We start from the raw sequence: 25,404 nt of genomic DNA, 5'->3' as shown, positions 1-25,404 counted from the left end.
ATGTCCAATTATTGAAAGTTTTGTATGCATCTCCCATGGCAGGAATGGGACCATAATAATTTAGTTGAATAAACAAAATAATATGAGTTAACACAATTCGACCCACAGTTCAGGAAACTCTAAATATATACTAGGCTTGATTTTGAGTATATCAGAAGTTTATTCCACTGAAGTCAACAGAGTTACATTGGTGTAAAATTGGTTTATATGAAATCAGAATCAGGCCAATGTTTCTAAATAGCACTTTCTCTTAAAATGTTTGTGTGGGGGGAGAGGAAGGAGGGGGAGAATGAATATACATAGGCATTGAAATATATATGAAAAGCTATATAAATACATGAAGTCACAATGTAGACTACGAGGAGCTTGAGAAAAAAGAAAGTTTAATAAAGACAAAAACATGGAAGTTGGAGAAAAGTCCTTTAAAGCCATTGCAATAAAATCCCTTTCCGAGAATGGAAGTTTACAGTATTTACAGGTAAGGAAGTTATTACTCCTAGATGTCTGCAAACAGAAAGATGCTTTATGATAGTTAGGAAGAAACATGACTTTTTTTTTAATTAAAAAACTGATTATTTATAACAATTTTTTCTGTTAAATGTTTTATCACACAGCAAAGAAGAGAAAAACATTTGTTTCACAGTTGAATAGAATGAAGTAAACATGGACATACCATATGCTAGTTGGCAATTTCCCTGAATCTTTTGATTTCTAAGACATTTAGTTAATTTTAAATATAATGGACTCTTTTAAAGGGCTTGATCCAAAGCCCACTGAAATCAATTAGGTTTCTCTTTAATTAGGACCTCATCTTGCACAACTGAAATCAGTTGGAGATTTTATTTCTAAGAGAGCAGACTGAAGACCATAAAGAATTGCATAGATTTTACAAACAGCTCAAAAATATTAGTCAAATTTTGAGCCTATCAGATGTGGTGCTTTCTCACACATTCTGAGTTAGAATTTGAAACTCGATACAATCTTGAAAAGAAAAGCTATTTATAATTCTCACATAACAAAAGTTATGAATTAATTTCCTGAAATTTGTGTTCATAGTTTCTCTCTTCAGTATAAAATATTAGTTTGTTAATGATAATAATCAATAATCATGTGCACAAAATAAGCAGATGGCAACTTCAACTGTTACAGATTAATGAAGGTGATCAGGAATCATTATAATTGTGGCTCAGCATCTTAAGTCAAATAAAATTGTGTTACTTACCAGTAACTGAATTTCTTTTATTGGGTTATCTCTTCCAAAGAGCCGGATTCTCTTTAGGCATATATGAGAGCACCACCTCAGACATTATGGAGCTGTTGAAGTTGTCAAATTTCAGGTAAGTACACATATGCACTAGCGCATGCATTGAATGTCATTTTACCTCCAGACTACGAGTGTGTCACTATCATACCCTCCTTCAGTCCCACTGCAAGTTGACTGTAGTTCTCGATAGAAAGGCAGGTGGGATAGAATGGATCTGTGGGGGAAATGAGCCAATAGGAGAACTCCTGTTACTGGTAAATAACCTGTTGTTCTCCTTAATCTGGGATTATCCTCCACAGATTCCTACTCTTTGAAGATTCTGAATCATTGTCCCTGAAGAAAGGAAGGGTTGAAGAGCAGGGGGGAAAAAAGACACCAAGTGCAAGCCACATGGAAAATGATGTGAGTTTAGTCAATCTGTGGAAGTCACTTTGCTGTTGTTGTATAGTATTCGACCCTCTGGAATACATTTGCCTCCAGAGAAGTCACAAAGATATACAGGTTATCCAGCTACATAGACTCTGGAAACTGATGGGCCCCTTGTTTCGTGTCCACACACAACACGGAATTCTGATATCATAAACTTAAGACTCTTTACTCAAGCAATAACGTGTTCTGATGTCTTTTTTTTTTTTTTTTTTTAAATAATGACAATATGTTCTCCTGGTACCCAGTGTCTGAGGAAAAGGACAAAGTGTAAAGGACTGGATACATCCAAAATCTACCTTTGGGAGGAAATGGGCATCCTGAGGACTAATTTATTCTTATGGAAGACTAAGCCATACATCTTTCAGCAGGTCTTGCAGCTGACTGACATTATAGGCAGTTGAGATGACCAGTAAGGAAACACAATAATAGAAGCATGGGACCAGAAGACACTACTTACTGTATGGACTGAAAAATTAGGCCTTGTATCTGATTCAGTAACAAATTCCACTCCCGTGGAGTAGGAGGATGGCTCAACGAAAAACAGGGATGTCCTTATAATTTATGTGGCCCTAAACTATCAGTGGGGAGGAAATTCAAGCATAGATGTTGTTCTCCTGAGCTGGAATTTGTGCACAGAGGGTGAATTATTTTCTCCTTTGCCACAGAGCAATATAGGACTAGCTTGTGAATTGCAGAGCACGGATGGGATTCATGCATCTCCCTTGCCTTGCTTGTAATTAAGGCTGGCCCTGCTGTAGAATCTCTAACTTTCTGAGATGCCATTTAGTTCTGTTACTGTTAAGAATATGAAGTTGTCGCTGCTGGCACTAGAAGGCCAGGCTTTAATGTGCCTAAATTTAGGAAAATGCTTTTTCTTGAAGAAAATGAAATTGAAGGTGAGTTGTTGATGCTTATGTCCGGGGATACCCTTGAGAAGAAGATTCTCTTAACTGAATTTAGCCTCTAGGTGATGCTCTGAGATGATGAGGGAGAGGTGCAATGACTGAAGAAAAGAATGCTCAACTTCTCCTTTGACAAAAGACCTGGATCGCTTCTTAGTTCCAGAGACTTTTGAAACCTAGAATGGTTCAGTCTTCAGATCAGTAATTAAGAGCAGTAATGCCAAGCAACTAACAGCAACATTGAGGCTCTTCTGCTGATCAACACAGACTGGATAATTCAGGAACATCAACCCAACGTTCCACCAGTGTGTGATCCAGAGTAATAGACACTCTGTCAATGTGTGACAGACACAGGGATAAATTCAGCCACAGAGTAAAGCAACCTGACTTCTGCTGAAGTTCCATTGGCTTATATCAGAGCTGAATTTGAACCATCTGGCTTAATAGGAAGTACAATTTTTAAAGCCTGAAGGCTTTTTCTTACTCTTAACACTTATCCACAGCAAATACCAACTAAAGTATGACAGTATTACATGAAGTCACAGTGAGAGCAGGTCCTACATGTTCCATGAGGAGGAAAAGCACAGTCGTGTGTGGTTACAGATGCATATACAAGGAGATATATGGTAATCAATACATGCGCTAGTGTAAACAATTACCTACCTAAAACTTGAATTTCAATGGCTCTGTGTCCTTCACATGACACACATGGTAACTCCAAAGAATGGGATCTGGGGAGAATATCCCAAATTGAAGAACTTTATTTTGTGAATTTGAGATTAAAATATTAATTTAGGTTAGGCCAGGATTCTGGATAGGATTTCCAACAATCTTAAAGATATAATCAATGTTACTGATGGAACACTAAACGGAAAATCTGTCTCATGCAAGATTATGACAAATTAATTTAATCCCCAACAAACAGTTGCTAGTATTCAACATGTCAATATTATTTTTTCGAGAATATACTTAAGTATTAAGTTATTATATAAAATTTAAGTGATAATTATTGTCCCACTATTATAAAAAATATACTTCACCTACTTTTAAATTCACTGAGCTACTTTTCATTGTGTATAAAAACACAACAACATTGTTTTTCACTATATTTAAATATCTTTATAGCTGCAGGCACAATTAGCATTTTTAGCTGTGATGCAAATGAAACACAAACCACAGCAGACAAATGAATTAGTAAAGGTAAGTCTTAGAGAGAAGCATTACTCGAATATTGATTACTATTAGGCCATAATAATGATACCATCGATCTCCCCTTCATTCCTTGTATAGTTACAGTTTCTAGAGAAGGACAAGACATGTTTTTTAAAAAGCAGAACATAAATCAACCCAAAGAATTGATTCCAATCACATACTAACTGAGCGTTTGCAAGATTGAGAGGCTTAGCAGTTGTATAATACAACATCTAGATATTTTACAAAGGCACTGAATGAAAGACAAATTTGACAGATTAAAGTTTAATGTGAAATGAAATGAGAAATTAATCTATAAACAAAAAAGATTATTTTATATATAGATTTATGTGCTTGCACGCACACACACACACACACACACACACACACACACGGTATCCACTTCGTTTCTTACCTATAACTTCATTGCCTAGGAAACAAAGTACAATTGGGGTGGTTCTTTCAACAACTGTACATGCAAATTTTACTAAAAGCGTCTGGAGAGTGCTTTATAAATCTCAGAACCATAATTAAAATTAATTACCCAGCTTGCAGTCTGATCCTGAAAACCCTTACTTACATGAGTAGTCTCAGTTCACAGGAGCGTGAGACTAACAGGACAACTCTCATTAGCACGAGCTATTCACATGAGTAAGAGTTTGCAGGATCTGGACCATGTTTTGCCATTCCTCCCTCCGCCCCCATACATAGACACAGAAAGATATATAGTGCCAGCAGATCTCTGGGGTGGGGTGGGGGAACATGCTGCACTCATTGAAAGGTGCCAAAACTGCTGCTGCTGCAGCCCAGCTACTCTGCTCCCCCTCCCCCTCCCCCTGAATTTCTATGGTTTGTAAAAGCCAGAATTTAGCCCATTCTTTGTCATGTCATGAAGGAAAAGATCTATAAACACATATGGCATGTTCATTTTATTTCTAGTTGTACGTAGAACATAGCTTGCACTATTAGTCTTAAGATGCAAGGTGAAGAGGGGAGCAGCTTATGTCCGATCAAGTTCAGATAGTAAAATAAGACTTGCGGCAGAGGGAGTCAAGATTTTCAAGTGCTGGTAGAAAGCAAAGTCTCCCATCAACAGAAAACTCTGACTTCTAGCACCAAAGGGTTAAAAGCAAAACCGTTTTAGTTTCTATGACACAGTTGAAAGTGCTATGAGAGATGGCAAATACAAGCTTCCTCGCATGTCCTGTGACACATGAAAGAATGAGATACTGAGAAGGATACAAAGAAATATTTGAGAAACAACATGCCTAAACACAAGCAGGCCACATTCCTTTTGTAATAAACAAGGACCATACACAAGATTCTTAGCTTGTGAACTTACAGAACAATGTTATGAATGGAGTTACAGCTGCAAGCTAAACCTGTCCATCTGGTCAAATTAGACGGCTCTAAATAAGGACAATGCATAAAAATTGTAGATTATTTTGCTTTTTCTAAAGTAGGACAATGTACTGTATGTAGCTGGTCTCCAGTTACTTGCTTTGAAAAATCCATATGTGGTAAATACCCTAGTCCAACAATGTGAGATAAACTCCGCTTTAGATAACTTCAGCAATGAGTCTCTCATATACAAAAAATAACGTAGTTTTGTTTTAGAAGCTATTTGAAACTGAGAATATTAGCGAACTGAGAATGTTGCATATTTTAACAAAGGGTTTAAAACAAAATAATTTGCATGGTTTTTACCCATAAAATGCAGATCATTAAGATATTCACAGGTAATCAAATGCAGCTCAGAACCATAAGTTTTGTAATTGTTCTTAGTTGGACCGACAGTAGAATGTGAAAGAGTGTGAGTGATTTAAAAACATGAAGAGAATGTCCAAGTTCCCACCTATAATTTTGTAGCACAGCAAGCTAAGTAGGAAACAGTAAAGGAAAGAATATAACAATAGGCAGAAGTGCTCCTTCCAAGGTTAGGAATGTTGCTTCTAATTACATTTTCCATATTCTTTTCTTTTAGCCTTTTTTTTTTTTTTAATAGCTACACACAAGCAATGTAGGATAAGACATTTATGAGTAAATGTTAAGAAGGATATCCCTCCATTTGTGGGCACAGTTTGTGCAGGCACAGAATGAAATTGTGTATGCAATCTGAATAAATGCCCTTCGAACTTCCTCATTTTCACCTGCAATTGGGTAGCTAAGAGGTGCAAGTACTCAGATCTGTGCCCAGAGTTCAACTTATGGTGCAAAAATACAGATGAGAGTTTTTTGGGATGAAATTGTGCTCCCACAAAAGGAATCCCTCAACATTCTGAAAATAACACTTGATAGTCTGTGGACCAAATTTTCAAAGTAGGTCACATGGGGCACCTGGAAAAATGCACATGCACCTGTTGTGCCCCTCAAAACAAAATATGTCCACAAGCAAATAGAAATTTTGCGTGAGCAAAACTGGCCAACTACCTATTTATACATGCAATTATCTGTGTGAACGCCAATGAAAGCTTATACAGGCCAAACCATTTACTTCTCCTTGGAAAATTTGGTCCTACAAGTCATTTTTTAATGTTAATTTGGCAAATTATTTAGGGCCCAATCCAATACCCACTGAAATCAATGGACAGACTCCAACTGGTTTCAACTGGTGTTGGATCAGGCCCTTAGGCTCATGTCAAGATTAAAGCTCTATTAGTACTGGCTAAAGCCAAGAATGGTGTGGCTAGTGTACACTCATTGTTCTTAAAGGAATACATGTGAAGTTTATTGACAGCATCCAGTTACAAAACCGATTTTCTTTCTGAATAGAAGTAGTTCATTCAATGTTTATAATTGTTTAACTATTTAAAAGCTGTTTATCTTAGATCTTACATTCTTCTTCAGATTCCATTCTTGGTTTGTACATGTCCACGTGCATAGTTATTGGAAACTTTTGCCTTATTGGTACCTGCGTCAGTATATTAGGCGCGCCGACCATACGCCCTCTCAGTTCCTTCTTACCACCCGTGGTGGTTGGTCGGAGCGCCTCTCTTCCTTGCCTAGCAAGTGGTCAGCGGTTCTTTCCCTTTTGATTTTGTGCATTACAGGCTCGGCCCACGTCCAGCAGGTCCTACTGGGTAGAAGAAAGCCCTCTACTAGAGCAACCTAGCCGGTCAAATGAAAACAATTCATGTGCTGGACCTTGGCCCAAGGGGTTAGGCCTAAGCAGGCCTTGCTGCAGTCAATCCTGGACTACCTTATGCATTATCAAGCTCCAGAGTTTCTCCGTTTCATCAATTAAGGTCCACTTGGTTCCCATATCAACCTTTCACCGTCCATTCCAGGGCAGGTCGGTCTTCACTGGTAACATGTCCGGTTCTTGAAAGGTCTGGAGCAATCCTCAGGTCCGGGACCCAGTCCCTCCATGGGACATTTGGTGCTCGCATGGCTCATGAGCGCTCCCTTCGAGCCCTTGGTGTCCTGTTCCCTTCTTCTGCTCTCCTGGAAGGTGTCATTCCTGATGGCGATCTCTTCTGTCCGAAGGGTCTCCAAGATTAGGGCACTTACCTTGGAGCCGCCCTACAGAGTGTTTTTTCAAGGATAAGGTCTAGCTGCAGCTGCATCCGGCTTTCCTACCCAACGTGGTTTCGCACTTTCACACAAGTCAGGACATATTTTTCCCAGTCTTCTTCCCAAAGCCTCATAAGTCTGAGGAGAAACGTAGGTTGCACTTCCTGGATGTCAGGAGAGCGCTAGCCTTCTACATTGAGAGGACCAAGCCATTTTGCAAGTCGGTACAGTTGTTTGTCGCGGTGGCAGATAGGATGAAAGGTCGTCCAGTGTCCACCCAGAGAATTTAATCTTGGATCACTGCCTGCATCTGATTTTGCTATGATCAGGTGAAGGTGCCTCCAACGGCGATTGTAACTGTCCCGTTACAATTGTAATTGTCACTCAACTAGGGCACAAGCTTCGGCTGCAGCCTTTCTGGGCTATGTTCCAATTCCAGATATCTCCAGGGCCATCACCTGGTCGTCCATTCACACGTTCACACCTTACTATGTGCTTACCCAGCAAGCCTGAGATGATGCTGGCTTCGGTAGAGCAGTATTACAAGCCACATGTCTGTGAACTCTGAGCCCACCTCCAGGGATACTGCTTGTGAGTCACGTAGAATGGAATCGACACGAGCAAGCACTCAAAGAAGGGAAAAACAGTTATCTTTTTGCAACTGTTATTCTTTGAGATGTGTTGCTCGTGTCCATTCCATTACCCGCCCTCTTACCCCTCTGTTGGAGTTGCCAGCAAGAAAGAACTGAGAGGGGATAGGGCCAGTGGTGCCAGATATACCAACGCCTGAGCGTGGCACTCCAAAGGGTGCCACAGTCAACCCGACGGATACTGCTCAGGCAAAAGTCTCCCAACAACTGTGCACGTGGGCACGCACACACCTAGAATGGAATGGACATGAGCAACACATCTCAAAGAACAACAGTTATGTAATTTTTTTTGTAATTACTTTACCCAGAGAAGAACTCAGTGGAGCTTGGTCACTGAAGCAAAACCAATGAAATACCTCTAAACAGCAAAAAGACCAATCCAAAAGCAGAGCTATCTCCCTAGCTATCAGAAATACTGGATGCCCCTATTAGACCCAGTTAATGCAGGGGAATCCAGAAATTCAGTTTATAGGTAGGAAAATCTATTAATCTCAAGATACTTTACAGTGAGAGAGAAAATAATGAGATGATACTTCACAGAACTGGATACAGTCTGACTCTCATACAGACAGCAGAGCAAAACACTGCAGAGAAATTGTATGGAGTAGAAAGAGCAAAAAGTGCAATTTAAGAGCAGCAAGGAGGTACTGTAAATAGATATTCTTGCATAATATTAGGCTAAGGGTAGAGATAAAGGTGGCAAGAACAAGCAAAGGGGAGAAGGGGTAGGGAGGTTAGTTACATGGATGACTCTCAAGGGAGAGTGTTCCAGGTAGATGGGACTGTAAAAAGCAAGTAAACTATCCCCAATCAGAAAGAAATTACAGAGAAGATTTTAAAATGAGAGAACAGTGGTCAGAGGAGTAGGTGGATAAAAGATCGAGAGATTAAGTCCAGGGGACATCTGAAAAGTAGGACAATTTTGGCATGAGTTTGGAAAGTGCGAGAGTTATCTAAAGACATAAAGAGCCTCATCTCAGGCACTCTGTGAATGTTACAGTGAGTGGCTAGTAAGGAAGCTAGTTATTCCCATGTGGGAATATTTCAGTTTAGGAAAGGTGCTTGACTGAGGGAGCAATTTGATTGGCTAAATTTCCAATTCATGGCATTATGGGGACATGTGCACATCCTGGAAATACTTAGCTCTATTCATTTTTGGCTTTTCCCCCCCTTAATGGGTACAACTTTTAAAAGCTGGTACAACATGTGAAAATATGCATTAGTAAATTGCCTCACTTGCATGCACAAACAAAATGTGCACTCAAATACCCACTTGCATGTTAACTCCTCTTCTCAGAAGACTATATTTGTTTAGATTCAGTAGTCAATATTTTTTCGTGTAAAAAAATGTGCAGTAATGTACCATTTTTCCTAAACCTCACCTTTCTACCCCATCTAAGCTCAATGTATTATTATTATTATTGAATATAAAGAATAGACACATATTTACTGTTTGCAGAAATTAATAGAGCGCTATACATGTATCTAAATTACCCCCAAATTATGTGAAATAGAATAACATAAGTTATTTTATACATACTTCCACTAGAAAAGTAATGTAAGAGAAAGCTGTCTGGCATATACTTATATTTAAGTAATCATGTTTAAAAAAAAAAAAAAGGCAAAGTTAGATGTCGGGGATAATTTTCACATTTAAAATTGTTGTACCCTTTTTTGACTTAATGCAACCTGATTTTTCTCTGGAAAGGTATTTTTCCAGTACAGTATCATATATCCATGTGTACCCCTTTTAAACATATAAGTAAATACATAATTCAAGATGCTTATACAAACTTTATACAGTATGCTGCTATTTTTATGGTATTGTGAATCTACACAGCAGGAGCAACTAATATTCTGGGAGCATTTACTTTTAATAAAAATAATAAGTTTACATATAGAATTGAGATATTTGGTTGATTTTTAGGTTTGGGGTTCTTCTGGCAGACATAAAGCAAATTTTCAGTGGTGTTTACCATTCTCATTGCTATAGTTCATCAGCATGCCACAAAAGACAGTCAAGAGCTTCTCATTGGCTGGATCTGTTTTACTGCACAGTGACCTTAAATGGTCTACTACAATCTGTGCACCACCTGCATGGTCAACTGCACTCCTGCCCTCATCTGTAAAACAAAGAGTTAAATTTAAAAAAATAAAATAAAAAACCACCTTAGCGTTCCAAACATAACCATAAGCATTCAAAAGGAGACGTTCTTAAACAGAGTTAAGTGTAATCCCTTCAGCGATGTCAAATTTATTTACAAGGCCACTTGTGGGCCAGATTTTAGACCCTCCTACAACAAAAGGATTGATCAACTGGTACTAATACTTTTATAAATAACAAGTTCAGTGTTTGAGTCAGAGCCACAGGAGGTGCTAATTAATAATACTTTAAACATAAGTAGCATTTTTCTATTGAAGGATCTCAAAGCACTTTACAAACACTAATCTGTACACCATTGGGAGGAAAATTGTTCTAGCCACTATTAAGATTGATACATTGAGGCACAGAGAATAAAGTAACTTGCTCAGTTCTGCACAGCAAATGAAGAACAGATCCAGACACAGAATAGGGGAAATAGTGAAGATCTTGTTCCCCAGTCACTAACTCTGTTCACTAAATCCCACTACCTCCCTCCATATTCTTTTTGCTTTTCCACCCTAAGTTTAAAATCACTATGAAGATTTACTCTGAATTTCCAATAGGCCGAAATGCTCTGAGCCTTCCTGTGTAACATGTCAAATTCTTCATATCAATCTCTCTCTAACTAATCAGCTTTTAAAGCATTAGGGTAGGAAGCAAAAAAAAAAGGGTGCTTTATTAGTGTTCAACCATACCATGTTTTTTCTCAGGTTAGTAGCCAGTGGCATACAGCATTTGATATTCTAAATAGTTGGTTCCCAAATGCGGACATGTCAAGATGGGTTATAATTAAAGCCCGTTGGAAAATTTTAATGAAAACAAAACAAAAAAGCATTTTGCCCCCCTCTCCCAAATATATATAAAAAATTAATGGTTCAAGTAGCATTTTCCCCTTCAATTGTAATTGATTTCTTGGGCTCTTTCTCCCCATTCTCCCACCCGACTGAGTTCTTGAGAGCCAGTCTGCAAGGTCCTCTCTAGTATCTCCTCCTCCGTACACGCAATATGAAATTAGATTGCTCAGATTCTGAGAATGGATTTCCACTGCTGCAAATGCTCCAATCTACTGTAAAAGAGGTTTTAAATCTTTTAGTTCTTGTTGACACTAGTTCTATAAAAGCTCCCTTTGGTCTTTCAACAGTGTGCTCAGTAAAGCACAGGGGAGAATGAACTCTTGGTGGTGGGCAACAGAACAGCTGGTTGTCTCAGGTTTTCATTTTAGCACCACATATATGGCGTTTTGCTGAATAACAAAAGTCACACTACATACGGGCACAGTAACAAAAGAAGAAGAGGAGGAACATCATTATGAACTACTTCTGTGCTGATTAATGCCTTTGGAAGAATGACTCCTATCAACCATGGAAATTCTCTTGGAAAACTGAAAAATTTAATCTGTTTGGGAGTCAAACTAAGTGTGCTTGCAGGGACAAATCTTATGACAAGCAAGGAACACAGCAAAAAGGATATGTAAAACAAACAATCCCAAAACCCTATTGAAGTGAGGAATGGAGGACTGAAACTAATGAAATCCCGGTCCAATGTAGTAACACAACACAGGCTTTATTAGGTACCAGATTGGTGGCCACATTTACTGAGCCAGCAGGGAAAACACTTGGCTGTAAGATTCAAACATTTTTTCTTTATATACCCAATTCCTTAGGCAGTATCTTTCCAACAACAAAACAATAAAAAGTGCTCATGTAAAATAGGAAAGTCAAAGTGAGTGTATAAAATGTTAGGGTTTCATCTGTGTTCAGATTAAAAGGTCAGAATTCTGATCTCAAATGAGTGTAATACAATTGAAGTGAGTAGGGTTAACCAGTATAAAACTCCCTTTAGATAAGAATTAGGCCAAAAATCTGGCGCCAAACCTTTTGTATCAATTTACATACAAAGCTTGAAGACAGAAACAGGTAAAAAGTAGGATGACTTCATTTATTTTTGGTCCCTGCTAAAATAAATATGGGCCACATCCTCTACTGGTGTAAATTGGCATAGCTCCACTGAAACAATGGAGCTCTGCCAAGTACACCAGATGAGGATCTGACCCCATAAATCCTTCTATTCCATTCTTCCTCTGATTTGTAACAGAAATTAAGAACTGAACACTACCAAAAATTTAAATATTTAGCACTCTTCCACTTGACAACATTAACTAATCCTGTCAACATAGGGTTACCAGATAGCAACTGTGAAAAAGCGGGACGGGGGTGGAACGTAATAGACGCCTATGTAAGAAAAAGTCCCAAAAAATGACTGTCCCTTTAAAAACGGGACATCTGGTCACCCTATCCCAATACCCTAATTAGGTAGTAAATAATTACCCCTATTTTACAGATAGGATCTTGGTTTTACTGCCTCCTGCACACAGCTCAAGTAAATGAGGGGAACTATGCCGGGAGTTTAGGGGTGGAGGTAAATCACAAGGAGAGAATCATCATCATCCAGGTGGCAGGATGCAGTGCATCTCTGCAGCCCCTACATGCAGGTTTTGGCTGGTAGACCTGTGTGGTCACAGATCCACTGGCCACATCCCTCCTCCACACCAGTGACCAGCTGTGGAGGCCGCTTCAGAAGTAACCAGGTGCAGCTGCTTCTCCACTCTGCACTGAGCAGTAGAACCATGGTGGAACTGTAATTAGGACCTCCTGGTTCTTGCTCCCTTTCCATGCTCACGAGGACTGGCCCAAAGTGATTTGCCCTGTATCAAAACTGGGAGTGAACTCAGAAGTTCCTCACTACCAGACCTTACAACACATTACATCTCAAAAAGCAAAGAAAAATAGCACACTCAAATTCACCATGCTGTTTTGGTGCTCATTACAAATTCCCTTCCCTCCTCCTCGCTCAGTCTCTAAGCCACAGACTTTGCATGTACGCATGCTCACTAAATGCCAAGTCATTTACCGTTAACACAAGATTGCCTCACACTATAATGTCTTGTTCTCGATCTGACTGCTACTTTGTAGTTTAGCACTTCTGAGAACTCCCACACTTGAGGAGCTTCCAGTCCTCCAGTAGCTTGGTGCTGAATTTTTTTCTTATGTGACTTTTTAAAATAAACATTTGCTATTCCTGTAAGCTTAATGAGCGAACAGCATAATGAGTGAATTCACATCTCTGCTGAATATGCATCACTATAGCTCACAGAGGGTTTTATACTTTTTTTTTTTTTTAAAGTAAGTTTAGTGCTATTTAAGGATGCCAGACTGACAGCTTGGGAGACTGGAGTATTATTTCTCCCAAGAATGTGAATAGCACAGACCTAATACAGTACAAGTAATTGCTTCATCAATGTTCTTCAATCCTAACCCTAAGGGACCATCTGTAAGGGTGAGAGAATAGTTCAGTCTTCCTGCTAAATGCCTGGCCTCGCTGCTGAGTTGCTCATAGGGCTTTAGTGTGGATTAGGTTTTCATGTGGAACTCAGACATACTACGCATACTTACCTATTTCCCACAAAAGGAGAGCCCCTCAAAATCCCCCTTTGGTTCACTCTTGCCTGAGCTCATGGCAGTTCATAATAATGATTCTCCAACCAGGGAGCCCCAGGTACAAAGCGAAATTGTCATACATCATGGGATTAGCACAACTCTCAAGTTGTATGAGAAGAAAGGGCCAAACAATCCAATTGTATGGAACATGAAACTTGGCGATTGTTTCTGCCAAACTGTTCCACAGAGAGAGGGAAGGGGAGGGCGTGGGAATTTCTGTGAAGCTGTCAGAGGGTTTAGGCCATGTACAGCCGTTTTGTGCCTCTGAACAGCTTTCAGGGTACCCCCACCTTTAAAGGACCATGCTTTGCACCCCCTACACTCCTTTAGATGGGGATTCTGTTTAGCGGTGGGGGACTAGTATAAATTAAACTTAAGAGTCAGTATTAACTGATGGCAAAAATCCCTGCCAAGCAGAGGAAGTTGGTGCAGCTGTCCTTTGCCTCTGACCCTGGGCCTCTAAAGCCCAATTCTTGCAGAGAGAATGTACAGAGCTTGCATTTCCCACCTTCTGCCCAGATCAGCTGCTTTCTGCTCCTCTTCATTCATGAAGGTAGAAGGGAGCATTTGACTCAAAGAAATGAAGGGTTTAACCAAGAGAAAAAAACAAGGACAGTACACTCTCACTGACCTTAAATATGCATAACTAACTATAAGTTATGTATAAAGATTAGAAAAATCTGTCATTCATTTTCTAGGGGGTTTACTATATTTTCAGATATTTGATACATAGCTGGAAATGAAAATCCAGGTACAATTCACCTTTCTAAAATGAATCCCTAAACTCATAATCCCAGAAGGTCAGTGACATGAAGACTTAGAATTAAACTGCTCCACTTTGCGTTCCTTGGAGTCTGACTATATCATTCTCTCCTTAGCTTCCTGCCCCCACTTGCTAAACCTTGCAATCCAACCAGCCATGCCTATGGTTCGTAAGACATGACAGAACAAGATGAAGTTAAAGCTCTGGTTCAAACTATGAAGGCAGGATACTAGTGTTATTCCGTTTGAAATATTTGTGCCAATATTTTGCTTATTGACATCAGGGTGAGTTTATTGCCTGTGAAAACAAGGTTACAACAGAACAGAGATCCAGCCAATACAGGCAGGTGTTGGGAAAGAGTTCCTAAAGCAGTTGATACAATGCAGCTTAATCCCAGCTTGTTTTAGGCCGTGGCTACACGTGAAACTCCAAAGCGCTGCCGCGGGAGCGCTTTGAAGTGCGAGTGTGGTTGTGCGCTGTGGTCGAGAGCTCTCCCAGGGCTTCAGGTACTCCACCTCCATGAGGGGGTTAGCTGGGGCACTGTTTACACTGGCGCTTTACAGCACTGTAACTTGCTGTGCTCAGGAGTGTGTTTTTTCACACCCCTGAGCGAGGAAGTTGCAGCGCTGTAAAGCGCCAGTGTAGCTATACCCAAAGTTTTGCTAACACCAGCCCTGGGCCTTTCTTTAACATGGGGTTTGAGCTATGCAAATATGAATGATGTTTGAAGATGCAGTCATACCCATCTGTCATAGAATGGAACAAAAGCATTTCTTATTAGTGTCCCTATCAGGATATTAAATCCAGGCCTTCAGAGGCTGAAGGATAGCTCAGTTCGAGATAGCTCTGAGAGATCCTCCAGTTTGTGACTTTATTGAGGCATTTGAGTACATTGTTCCAGTTCTTTCATCGCTCTAAGGTTTTACCTTCTTAGTTTTTAATGTTTAAAGGAAAACTCCAGTTACTGGTTATGATATTTTAGGTCCTGATCCTGCAGACTTATATGTATAGTTAACTTCGGGCACATTCAGTCCCATAGTGTATAAGGTTCAGCACATGTACATCTTTGCAGGATGAGGACCTTAGCTGATTAACTAAATGTTTGCCAAATAAAAATACTGAAAGACATTTTCAAAGCAGATTTTTTTAAAACCCCATAATTGATTCAATATCTTCATTCAGTGAATTGGACTGTTGTCTCTCTCAGTGGGGGCTGACATTTTTATGATGCTTCTCAGCGTCGACTCAGTTTGATGATACAGACTAATACATGGAACAGATTTGTCTTTGTAAAAGCACTGGAAAGCAAAACAAACTTATAAAGTTGTTGGTATAAATTCTATAATTTTTAAAAATATATATTTTTGTGTTACATTTAAAAGCTGCTTAAAGGGACACAGATAATTTAGGCCCAACATTTTGTATTTGTTTATAAAAAAAAAATCAACAATACAACCACATTTTACAAATCTAATATTAGTAGAAATATTTTCAACATTCAACAATAAAGCATTGAAAATGGCACTCTGTTTGGATTCAAACATTCCACTGCAGAATTTGCAATCCAAACTGGGCAGAAATATGGTAGTATACAATTGGATTAAAAACAATGAAACTGACTAATTTCACTTCATCTTCCAAGGCATCAATCCCAGCAAGACATTTGCTTAACTTTAAGCATGTGAGTACTCCCATTTAAGCATGTGCTTAAGAGCTTTACTGGATTACTGCCAAGTGCAAAAGTAAGCACTGTGACCACAGAAAGTATTTTACGTTTTAAATATTCTTTTGGTTTAAATATTCTAAAATGTTCTTTGCACAGATAAGACAATTAGTTATAAATATATAATTTTTAATTTGACAGGATTCCTTAAAATAATATTTTTTGGGTATGAATTCAGACTTTACCTTACGGTTATGAACATTTTTGATTTCCACACCTTCTAATGAAAAATCTGATCTTTTCTGTCCTTGATTCATACGTACAAAATTTTATTCTTCTGAGTAATCGCACTGATTTAAATGGGACTGTTCACATGCTAAAAGCAAATGCTTTGTCCAGTTGCCAAGAAGGCAGCTTCCTGCAGAAATGCAAATTATGATTTTGGTATATTTATTACACTTTTAAATTCATTTACTCTGTCATCAGATGTTAATGAGTAGAAAATATCTTAAATTACATACTGTTGTTTTCCTTTAAGTCTTCAGTTTTTCCTTCCTATGACCCTATTCGTCTTCCCTTTTGATTTCACCTCCCACTGAAGGAATATGGAATTAGAACCTATCTATCGTTGGATACTTACCATTGCGTCATGAAAAACTTTTTAAAATGTTCAACATGAACTACCATTGAGATACTACAGTGATGACCAAATTAGAAGTCCCAATAGATTACAGGGAGTAAGAAAAAGAGAGAGAGACTAAGTTAGATAAGATAGAATTCTCCTTACGTAGACTATATTTTTTCTTTATTATCTCTTTCCTATCTCTTATTAATAGGGACATATTTACACGATCTTTTTCCTGAGGCATTCATCTGCTCCTGCTGCTTACTCCTCAGCTGAAGTTATAACCCTCTGTGACATCAAAACTGGCTGCTGTGGAGATAATTATGATGTGACATACAGGAGATTATGACTATATATGGGAAACAAACAGCAGGAGCAGAAGAACTCTGAAGGAACAAAGATTCTGTTCATGCAAATACCTCATAATTAAAAAAAAAAAAAAAGAACAGTTCAGAAAATGCTGCTAAATGTATGGGGCAGATTCTCAGCTGCTGTAAATTGTCATAGCTTCACTGACTTTAATGGAATTATTTTAGACCCCCATGTTTCCCATGAGATATAAGAAGATAGACTACTGCAGTTTTGTTTTAACATTTGAGCCCTGTGTTGCAACATTCCATTTCAAATTAAAACTCTGTGTGTGTGTAATTTTAAATCTTTGTATTCTGGGCCTCACGTATTCTGCGATTTCAATGCTACAGAATTCAACCCTGCTACAGAACTATGCAGTAGATAACAGCTTCACTTTTTTATAAAGAAGTCAAGCTTCAGAAACTAGTTGTTTTATTATTCTGAATTAATAATAATATAACAATACCTAGTTCTAACATAGTGTTTTTCATCAGATGGTCTCACAACGCTTAAAAATGCATGCTGCAGTTCTTTCCTCTCCTTTGTGTAATGCTTTGTTGGGGATGAGAGGTATCATCATGATGTTTGGGCTAGTATTTTTCGAATGACTTGAGAAATGATTTTTGGGATGGCTCTTGTCTGTATGTACTGAGTTCCCTTTCTCTTTATTTGATCCCTTTAGGAACTGTAAGGATCTGATTATGGTGGTATAATTTTGTTTGATTTGCCTATTGAGTAAATCAATCAATACAGTCTTTGACACTTTTGGTTTTAAGGAAAAGCTAATATTAATCTTGATTTGTAATGCTTGTTTTTGGTATAATTCCAACATTCTTGGTATAATTCCAAAATCCATATGAGCCCTCAACCTTAAATCTATCAGACAAAAACCTTAAGTTAAACTGATTTATTTTTTAAAAAAACATTAAAAATATTAAACATTTCATATATAAACAATAAATAAGTATCCCAAAGAGAATGCTATGCTTGTGACACACTGCCTCTAATAAGTTGAAATTAAGTAGTATCAACATTACATAGCTTTTTAATTTTTACTTTTAAGGCTAAATTCACTGGTACACATTGGCTACTTTATGCCATGGAGCAAATCAAAGCTTATGAAGTGTCCTGGTGAACTGGCCCTTAATTTGCTAGCACACAAGCATGAAACTTTTAAAAACAGTTACAGTTGGAGACAATTCAGTCACAGCTGGTGGCCAGGTAATTTATCAGTGGGAGCTCTTGACATAGACCCAGTCTCTCTTATACCACATTAGAACAAATAGAATCACAACATGCAAATTAGCTGTAAAAGAAGGGTGATGGTTAAGTTTCCTCTGATGTCACAATGGCTCCAGTTAAGAGTGCCCTGAGCTACTCACCCAGCCACATCCATAAGTCTATGTACTTATAACAATTGTTAATACCTTAATTTAATTGCTATGTAACTTTTTCAAATATATGTATGAGATTTCAAGGAGTTTTAACTATAAGAAAAATTTGAAGAGTCTTCATTATTCTGACAGCAAGATAATTCAGGACAAAAAAGTCTGACAAAGAGTGCTAAATTTCTTGAAAGATCAATTTAAAATTAATTTTAACTCAGATTTACTTGTAAACTCTCAGCAAATTAGTTCTGTACTCAGAGTAAGAGTTGTAATTTTGGAGATGTTACATTGTATTCTTCAGACCAATTCCCTGTTTTAAGTACAAAACACAATTCAAACTTAACTATGACCAGTGCCTCCCTAATACCGGGATCTCTTCACCCACCACTGAAGAGCAAACATCCAGGATGAGATGTGGCAGCTCTTAAAAAAAAAAAAAAAAAAAAAAAGGCAAATAAACAAACAAACAAAAAATCTCCACACAACAATTTAAAACAGAATTCAAAGAATTCTACATTTAGTTGTAATGTTAGGGGTAATTTTTGGTAGATAGAATGTATTCCCCCAGTTGGACTTTGTCCAGCATATCAGGATTTCCTGTGTCCATTAACAGGACTTTGATTTTGCATTAGAACTGACAGACAGAAACTCCAACATCTCAGGGCCCTCAACAATAGTCAAGAGCAACTGTCAAGTGTAAACCATATTTTAAAACTTGCTGATTTCAGACATACTCCATTTCTGTCAGGGAGAAAGAAGAAAATCCTTTAATTCGATTTAAGACAAAAGAGTAAGTATTATGTGGGTTTACTGTCATAGACTTTTTTTAGTACCACACTTCCATTTAATAAAAGTTTTTTCAGATTCCACTAATAGGTCTAAATTATGCAGATAAAGCATGAACCAGTGTTTCAACCACTAGACATCACGTGACTGTGTCATGAATTCCCAGAAGACTTTAATTTTCTAAGTGTATAGTTTCCTAACTTTTTTTTGGTAATGAACTAATTCTATTTAAAACATTTATAAACCTACATTAAGAAAATGTTAAGCTAAGAACTCAGAAGTCAGGAAGTGACACCTTAATTCTGCCTAACAAGCCTTGTGGATTGGAGGTGGAGAGGGGGGAAAGCGGTAGATGTTCTATATCTTGACTTTAGCAAGGCTTTTGGTACTCTCACATGACTTTCTTATAAACAACTATGGAAATACAACCTACATGGAGCTACTATAAGGTGGGTGCATAACTGGTTGGAAAACTGTTCCCAGAGAGTAGTTATCAGTGGTTAAAAGTCAAGCTGAAGGGGCATATCAAGTTGGGTCCCAAAGAGATCAGTTCTGGGTCCAGTTCTGTTCAATATTTTCATCAATGATTTAGACAATGGCATAGAGAGTACATTTATAAATTTTATGCATGATACCAAGCTGGGAGGGATTGCAGGTGCTTTGGAGGATAGGATTAAAATTCAAAAGGATCTGGACAAACTGGAGAAATGGTCTGAAGTAAATAGGATGAAATTCAGTAAGGACAAATGCACAGTACTCCATTTAGGAAGGAACAATTGGTTGCACACATACAAAATGGGAAATGACTAGCTAGGAAAGAGTACTGCAGAAAGGGATCTGGGGGTATAGTGTATCCCGAGCTAAATGAGTCAACAGTGTAAATTACTGCAAAAAAACTCAACATCATTCTCGGATGTATTAGCAGGAGTGTTGTAAGCAAGACACAAGAAGTAATTCTTCTGGCCTATCCACACTGATTAGGCCACAACTGAAGTATTGTGTCCAGTTCTGGGTACCACATTTCAGGAAAGATGTGGAAAAATTGAAGAAAGTCTAGAGAAGAGCTACAAAAATGATTATAGGTCTAGAAAACATGACCTGTGAAGGAAGATTGAAAAAATTGGGTTTGTTTAGTCTGGAAAAGAGAAGACTGAGAAGGGACATGATAACCATTTTCAAGTACATAAAAGGTTGTTACAAGGAGGAGGGAGAAAAATTGTTCTCCTTAACCTCTGAGGATAGGTCAAGAAGCAAGGGGCAGTTTATCTTGGACATTAGGAAAAAATTCCTAACTGTTAAGGTGTTAAGCACTGGACTAAACTGCCTGTGGAAGTTGTGGAATCTCCGTCACTGGAGATTTTTAAGAGCAGGTTACACAAACACTTATCAGGGATGGTCCAGATAATATTTAGTCCTGCCATTAGTGCAGGGATTGGACTAAATGACCTCTCCGAGTCCTTTCCTGTCCTATGATTCTTTTATATATACAATATGATATTTTCCCACAACTTTAGATGTGCGTATAGTATCTTCTAACATTGTAAAAATGGTCCAGTATACCTTTGGGACATTTTGGTCCTTATCCTGGGATGCCATTTGACTGCTTTGTTCCACACTGCCTAGAGGATCGGGGTGTGGAATTGGCGTACTCGGACATATAAGGGGGTGTGGAATTGGCGTACTCGGACATGTAAGGATCATCCGGGGGGAGGTAGGGAGGGCTAAAACATTGTGAATTGGCATTTAAGGGAGACTATAGGTCAAGCATAACCTGGTCCAAATTTAACACAGAACGTGGCAGTCTGGTGGATGTAGTCTAGAGGAACTGGTGGGAGGCATAGTCCAGTATTATGTGACAGCAGGACTATATAAAGCAAATTCTGCGCTCAGTCTAGGGAGATCAAGACCCAGACAAGATGTGGATAGGGTTCTCCACCAAGAGAGTGGGGGAGGCAACCCAGGAGGAGATGTGGCAAGAGAGGCCTCTCAAGGCTGGGAGGTGACGTAGAGACAGGAAGACAAAGAAGGAACTCCAAGGAGGGGTAAAGAATGGTTTAGGGGCAGTACTGTTTGGTAAGCTCCAGAGAAAATAGTGAGAATTCAGACAAGCAGGGAAGAAAATAGCAGAGAGTGGCCCTGGCATGTGTGAAGCAGGGCAGTCTTGGGTATAGGGCAGACTGCTCTCAAGGATGTAAGCTCCAGGGCTTGCAGCCTGGAATAGAAAGAGGGCCTGGGCTCCCCTACAGCAATCCCAAGTAGTGGTGGGCGTTTGGGAACTCTACTACAAAGGAGAAGAGACTGGTTAACCATGGGAAAGGGGCAAGGGAAGGAAGCATTCAGCCTGGGGAGGATGAATGGCGAAAGCAGCCCTGCATCAATAGGAGTGAAAGTGGTCGGCTGGGAAAGGTCAGGGATGTGTGTTTTGTTTAGGAACATTTTGGTGGCCCAAGAAGGGGAGGATGGATGGAGTTTGTTGAAGGGCCAAATATCAACTCACCAGAGCCTCAAACCACCCAATCACCAAGACGGAGACTGCTGATATGTGAGGAGTAATACAGGTACCAGGTAAGTGACATCTTTACAGGGAGATGCCATCCTACTGCTGTTGTAAGGGACATGACCAGGTCTCTGACTACTCAGCCTGCTTAAGTTATGCTGGGGAACTAGCCAGACACACAGCGGGGTCAGGATCAGGGGAGCTCAAAGGCCACCTTTGTACATGCACACGATCACAAGCTACATGCGTCTCACCTGTACCTGAGGATCTGGGATTTTATATGATATGACCACTGCGTATTCTGCTAATCATAATGCCCTCCCTGTTAGCTTGTGCTCTCCCTATCTATTTGTGCATCCACTTATCTTTTGTTATATATGTAGACTGGAAGTCCTTTGAGGCAGGCACTCTCTTTTCGTTATATGTGTGTACAGTGCCTAACACACTAGAGTTTTGATCCCTGGCTGGAGTCTCTACTTGCTCCTGTAATACAAATAAATAATAATAATATATGATATATTATATATATCTCAAACGGGATATACTTTAATATAGTCAGCAGCCATGTACTATTCTTTTCTTTTCTAACAGCTGGAATTCAGGTGCAATTCAGCACATGCATTTAACTTAGCTGCAAACTTAGGTGGCCTGCCTGAGAACAAACTCACTGTTACTCCATAGCGTTTTATGTTGTGTAAAACTGGATAATAGTATACCTGTCATATAAATGACTAATGGACTTGGTCAGTCTGGTTTACACATAATACACAGTACTTTAAGATGCTGAATAACTGTATCTAAGTTTGTAGAAAAAGATACTTTGTTGTATTATTTTAAAACCAGAATATGATCATGTAGTTATACTGTATTATAATGGAAATGTACAAGGGGAAAGATTTAGGGTTGCAAGTTTAACAAGGAGACAAACCTGCCTCCTTAATTAAATGATTCAGGGAAAACTACAAGGAGAACTTGTATATTCTTCATCCTCCACGTTTTCCTATGGAATGGGCAACCGGGACAGTTTTATTGAAGTGCCTAAAAATGCTATGTCAATGGGCCCAAAACAAGACCTGAAAAGAGTTATTGCAAATGGAGGAGTGAGAGAAGTTTGTGCCTCTTTTTTTGCTACTTTAGGATTAATTAAGGCCTAATTTTTTTTCCTGTTTTTTTTTTTAATTTATTTTAACCTTTTATAAATAGCAGATATGTCAAGTTTTGTCTCCCCTTTTTTTTTAGCGGTCTTCTTTAGAGAGTGTAGGTAGACTGTAGTCCTTAACTGAAGGGGTGAAGGTGTTGAATGTGTAACCTTCTTTTAGAGAGGCTGCAAGATCTGGTGGATAGAACACCAGGCTGGGAGTCAAGAGATTTGGACTTTATTTCCAACACTGCTACTGACCTGCTGCATGACCTTGGGCAAGTCCTTTAATCTCTCTGTGCCTTCATTTCCCTTCTCATCTTCTCTCCATAATGTATATTTAGATTATAAGTTCTTTGGGGATGAAACTGTGTCTTACTACTATATATTTGTACAGCTCCTAGCATAATGGGTCCCTGATCTTGGTTGGGGCCTCCATATTAAGAATTTTTAAAAATAAAAAAAATTCCAACTGATTTTACAGCATGAGCATTAACTGTTGACACACACACACACACACACACACACACACACACACACACACAAAACCCTGTAAACCTTTCAGAAAAAAATCCCTTCCTATCTCACTTAATCAGATTTTATTTTCTTGGTATCAGGGTTGTCATAAATCTGAGTTTTCCAGTTATCCATATTTCCTGGAAAAACAGGATAGGAAAGACCAGTAGTTCTACCGTAAAAAGCAAGCAGAACCCAGCCCTTGCTTTAAAAATAATTTTAAAAAATCCCCAGAAAACATTTTTGGGCCTTCTACGTGAATTTTAAAGAAGCAAAGGGGTACAAACCTTTGGGAGATTTTTTTTGTCAGTGTTTTCCTCTTTGCAGGTTACTGTTAAGGGATACCCATTACTAGCTGAAGTTTTGGCCTCACTGAAGTCAACAGGAGTTTTGCAGTAGGGCCAGGATTTCTTTATTAGATTCTGCAAATAATATAGAGGCCCTGACTAGTAGCATGTACATAGGACTGCAAGCTGGGAACTCCTGAATTCTACCGCTAGCTCCGACACTGACTCCTTCTGTAGCTTTGGAGAATCACTTCATCACTCTGCCTTAGTTTTCTCAATTGTAAAATGAGGATAATATTTACCTTCCCTACAAGAGTGTGTAGGGTTAATGATTGCTAAGTACTACTATGTATATGCATTTTGACATGCATAGGGCATGCTCAATCTCTTGCTGATGCAATACTTCTGTTGCAGATGCATGGACAAAATAATGCAGTTATTTCCCTTATGATCATAACAAACCTACAATCTTCTAGCATCTGGTACACGTAAGAAAAATTAGAGCTAACAGAAACATGGTCTTGTACAAAGTGAAACTGCAAGGCAAGCTCTGTGAGCAACTCCCAAACTGTCCATTGTTCACAGAAAGAGTTAAAAGCTCATTAACGGGTCTCAGTTTCATAATTTCCTTGAGAAATAGATTAGTGGGTGATATCTGTACTTTATAAGATTCAGTACAAAACTGGAAAGCAAACATTGCCACAGGATGCTCCCTGCTGTTATGTAAGAGGGTGATCTTCATGAAGATGATTTGACAAGTAGCCTAAGACTATCAACACAGGTCACGTTCTAGGATTCTGCTGGTTTTCCATATGGTACTGAGAGAGGTTATGCCATTTTCCACAGTAAATTTAATTTGTACACTGTCTCCAATATGTTATACTTCTTAAGACTGTCTCTCTCTGCTTCAGATCCTGAAATTAATTTAATCTCCTGATCTTTGGAGTATTTTTCCATGTCTATAATTATAAGTGTGAAGAATTTCTTATTTTCTGTACTTTGGCTCTTTCTGGCAATGGAGCTGTGCTATATACCCAAAAGAGAGGCAGATGAACATACAGAATTTGTTGCAAGAAGTGGCATAGTGATGCTGCTGGCATAGTGATGACGGTCACACACGATGCAAAAGGAAGGGAACTGTGTCCCAGAGCACATATCTAAAATTCAGCCAGGAGTCTTGAATTCTATAGAGTAGAATTGGGGCGACCAAAAGTGAAAGAATTTGATTGTTAAATGAGTAATGAGAACCAGTTAATTTCCTGCCCAGGTCAGTAGATGAGCTACTAAATAGCTGTTAGACGAGAGCCTATGTGAAATGAGTTGGTGGTTTGCGGTGATTAATTAGGCAGGGGTCCATGTCCCCAAAACCACCTCTTACAGTTGATAACATTCACCCTAGCACTCTTCATAAAGAAGCCAAGGATTAGATGGCACGGAGAGGGTCCCTGAAGAGTACTATTGACACCTATCATGGTGTGGCAGGGTAGGGAATTTTTCATTTTTCGTATCTATCTTCTGGAAAGAATATTTCAGCTCCATGGCTTTCACTCTGACACCTGCTACAAGGATTAAATTTCTTTTAATTTAAGTTTTAAAAGCTAGAGGACTGAGCAAGTATTTCTGACTTTATATAACCTATCAATACAGCTGGATGTTTCAGACACATTTAAAAATGAAAGCTAAAGGCCTGAGTGTGGAAGACTCAAGGCTTCTGATATGAGTCATGCTAAAGAAAGATGCCCGGCGTGATTTTTGCAGCTCTCTCTATTTCACATAAGCCAGTGCTCTCATTTTTATATTT

General features: G+C 38.8%; 1 protein-coding gene across 6 annotated transcripts in view; it reads right to left on the bottom strand.

The window, feature by feature from the left end:
* RAP1GDS1 (Rap1 GTPase-GDP dissociation stimulator 1) overlaps nt 1-25,404 on the bottom strand; it is a 159,300-nt gene that overhangs the window by 28,460 nt on the left and 105,436 nt on the right. For 4 of the 6 annotated variants that reach the window (XM_034771744.1, XM_034771746.1, XM_034771749.1 and 1 more), the window contains 2 exons: nt 9,926-10,072; nt 3,820-3,894 (listed from right to left, as the gene is read on the bottom strand). The exons of 1 other annotated variant lie outside the window; for it this stretch is intronic. In XM_034771744.1, the coding sequence (XP_034627635.1) occupies nt 3,820-3,894; nt 9,926-10,072 (222 nt within the window). The remainder of the gene's footprint in view (nt 1-3,819; nt 3,895-9,925; nt 10,073-25,404) is intronic. One more of the 6 variants, XM_034771747.1, reaches the window with a different exon arrangement.

Source organism: Trachemys scripta, chromosome 5 (genome assembly GCF_013100865.1).
Source record: "Trachemys scripta elegans isolate TJP31775 chromosome 5, CAS_Tse_1.0, whole genome shotgun sequence".
Classification (NCBI taxonomy): domain Eukaryota; kingdom Metazoa; phylum Chordata; order Testudines; family Emydidae; genus Trachemys; species Trachemys scripta.
Note: the sequence above shows the minus strand (reverse complement) of the source record. Positions and strands in the feature narration are given on the sequence as shown.